Genomic DNA, 2,318 nt, shown 5'->3' with positions numbered 1-2,318 from the left:
TCGAAAAACCTTAAGATGTATCAAATTATCTTAACACAAAAGTGCTAAGACACAAAAAGTAAAAGGGTTTCAACCGACATCGGACCCTCAAAAACCCCAATGGGTAAAAATATACATGCTAAGGCATAAAGAAATTTTTACCGAGTCTTTTAAGCCGAAAGGTGGAAATAATAGCCATCTTTTAGAGGCCATATAGGCCCAACCTAAAAGGGACTAAGGGCCAATACATTTAGAGTTCGAGACCTTGTTCTCACTCAACTCGGACCTAAGGTTTCCACTATTTCGACTTCAAATAAAGCTGGCTTGAATTTAGCTCAAAGATCCGCCATAAAATCTTAAGGGATATGTTACTGTAAGTTCGAAAATTACCCATTATTTGATAAAAACCCTAAGAGTTTGTTCTATTCTAAGTTCGAAACTTACTCGAACTTAGTTATAAAAACAGTGCAGTCATGCATCGATCAAGCCATCCGAAATCTCGAACATATTATTGAGCTTGGGGACTCGCCCTTGCGTGTCTAAAAAACCTAAGGGTTTGTTTTAAGTTCGAGCTAGTGTTCACTCGATTATAGAGGCCACAACAACAAAATTTCCACAAGGCAAAAGCACAAAGCATGCTTGAACATAAAACTGAGAAGACATTCAAAAGAAGTTTTTCTATTATATATTGATAAAAAAGGTTATGTACAAGAGATCGATCAAGGTCTTACAAAAAGAGAAACTAAGTCCTAACTACGGCCGGTTTCGATCTCTTCTTCGGGAGCAACTTATCCTTCAGGCCCCTTATCGGATCCGCCTCGACTGCCTTCTTCATCATCGTCTTCTTCATCAAAGGAGGCAAGCTGCGTGGCTTCAGCTTTAAGCACCTTGGCTCGGGCTATCTCCTCGGAGAGGTCAAAACCTCGAGCATGGATTTCCTCGAGGGTTTCCCTCCGGGATTGACACTTTGTCGAGTCAATGATCCATCACTCTCGGCTAGAAGCCTCCCTTAGCTGCATTTGAGCAACCTCAGCATCGGCCCGGTGCATGGCAATCGACTTGTCTACCATGACCTTTGTCTTCTCGATCTCCGCCTTGGCCTCAGCAAGCCTGGTTTCAAGCTCCTCGATCCTCGTGGCTTGGGCCAAACTTTTCTCTTTGATGCCTCGAAGTTGAACCTCGGCCGATGATAGTTTGGCCAAGGTAGTTTCTTTTTCTGCAGCCAGGCGGTTCATATTACCCTTCCACCGATCACAATCGGCCTTGACCTGATCGACTTCTCCCTGAAGCAGCTCGATCCTTTCGAACTTTTGCTGCAGCTGAGATAGTGAAGTATTACACTCCACAGTTGGGTCGAGTCCATACTCTATCAAAAGGATGGTTACTTGCTTATCTAGCCCGGCCTCTTCCTCATGAACCTTGGCCAAATCCGCTTGAAGGTCCTTTATAGTTTCGTCCTTTTGGCCACAAAGAAACTTCAGAGCGTTCCTCTCCTCCGAGACCTTTTGGAGCTCGGTTTCACACTGGCTAAGGTTAACTCAAAACTTGGCGAAGGCCTGTACAAAAAAGAAAAAAATGGAAAACACAAGTCAGATTTAGAAAAAAAGAGTAAAGAAAAGAAGTGCAGTAATTGAGTCTTACCTGAGATAAGAGACGTTGGGCCTCTTCTAAAAGAATAGAAGTGTCACTAATATCAGAGGCATCATCGACTCCAGTAAAGCAATCCTGAAAGGGATCCCCTACACTAGAGCCTCCGCCTATATCAGGGGTCTTCAACTCTCGAGCCTCCCTTAGTGCCTCCTCATAAAAAGTCGGAAGAGAAGGCAAGTGACCTGTTGTCATGGTCCCGAGCAAGTCGCTCGGGATGCTATGATCAATCTTCGGGGTCTCAGAACTGGCCCAGCACAGTGTAGTTGTAGATGGCCAAGAAACGATCTCGACCTCTGATGATTCGGGATCCTCACTCGATTTCTTTTTGGAAGCCTCCTCGACACGAGGCTTGATTTTAGCAGCCACCGTTGGCTCAGAAGGTTTGGTGACCTCGACGGCTTTCCTAGGTCAGACCGTCATTGCCAAGGCATTTTCCTTTTCTTCCTCTTTTTCATCTCTCAGTTTTTGGACCAAGTCCATTGTGAGAGCGATTACTTTCCTCCTCACCCTTCGAGGTTTGGGCTTGAGTCCTCGGACTGCGAGGCACTCTTCCGTTTCTTGTCTTTCCCCGGCTTCGGAACCGGGGACTTGGTTTCTTCCTCGTCATTCGAGGGCCTCAAAATGGCATCCTTAGTCAGGCCTGCATGAAAGAAAATTAGTGATGAATGAAATACAAAAAGTGTTTCAGA

At 45.0% G+C, this 2,318-nt stretch overlaps 1 protein-coding gene across 1 annotated transcript; it reads right to left on the bottom strand.

The window, feature by feature from the left end:
• Positions 1–965: 965 nt before the first annotated feature.
• On the bottom strand, positions 966–1,821 carry LOC138902432 (kinesin-like protein KIN-14N). Its single transcript, XM_070190299.1, has 2 exons — positions 1,621–1,821; positions 966–1,502 (listed from the first exon to the last, which is right to left on the bottom strand). Exons 1-2 carry the CDS (start codon positions 1,819–1,821, stop codon positions 966–968), a joined length of 738 nt encoding a protein of 245 aa, XP_070046400.1.
• Between the last annotated feature and the right edge of the window lie 497 nt (positions 1,822–2,318).

Source organism: Nicotiana tomentosiformis, chromosome 12 (genome assembly GCF_000390325.3).
Source record: "Nicotiana tomentosiformis chromosome 12, ASM39032v3, whole genome shotgun sequence".
NCBI lineage: Eukaryota > Viridiplantae > Streptophyta > Magnoliopsida > Solanales > Solanaceae > Nicotiana > Nicotiana tomentosiformis.
This window is presented reverse-complemented; position numbering and strand designations above follow the sequence as displayed.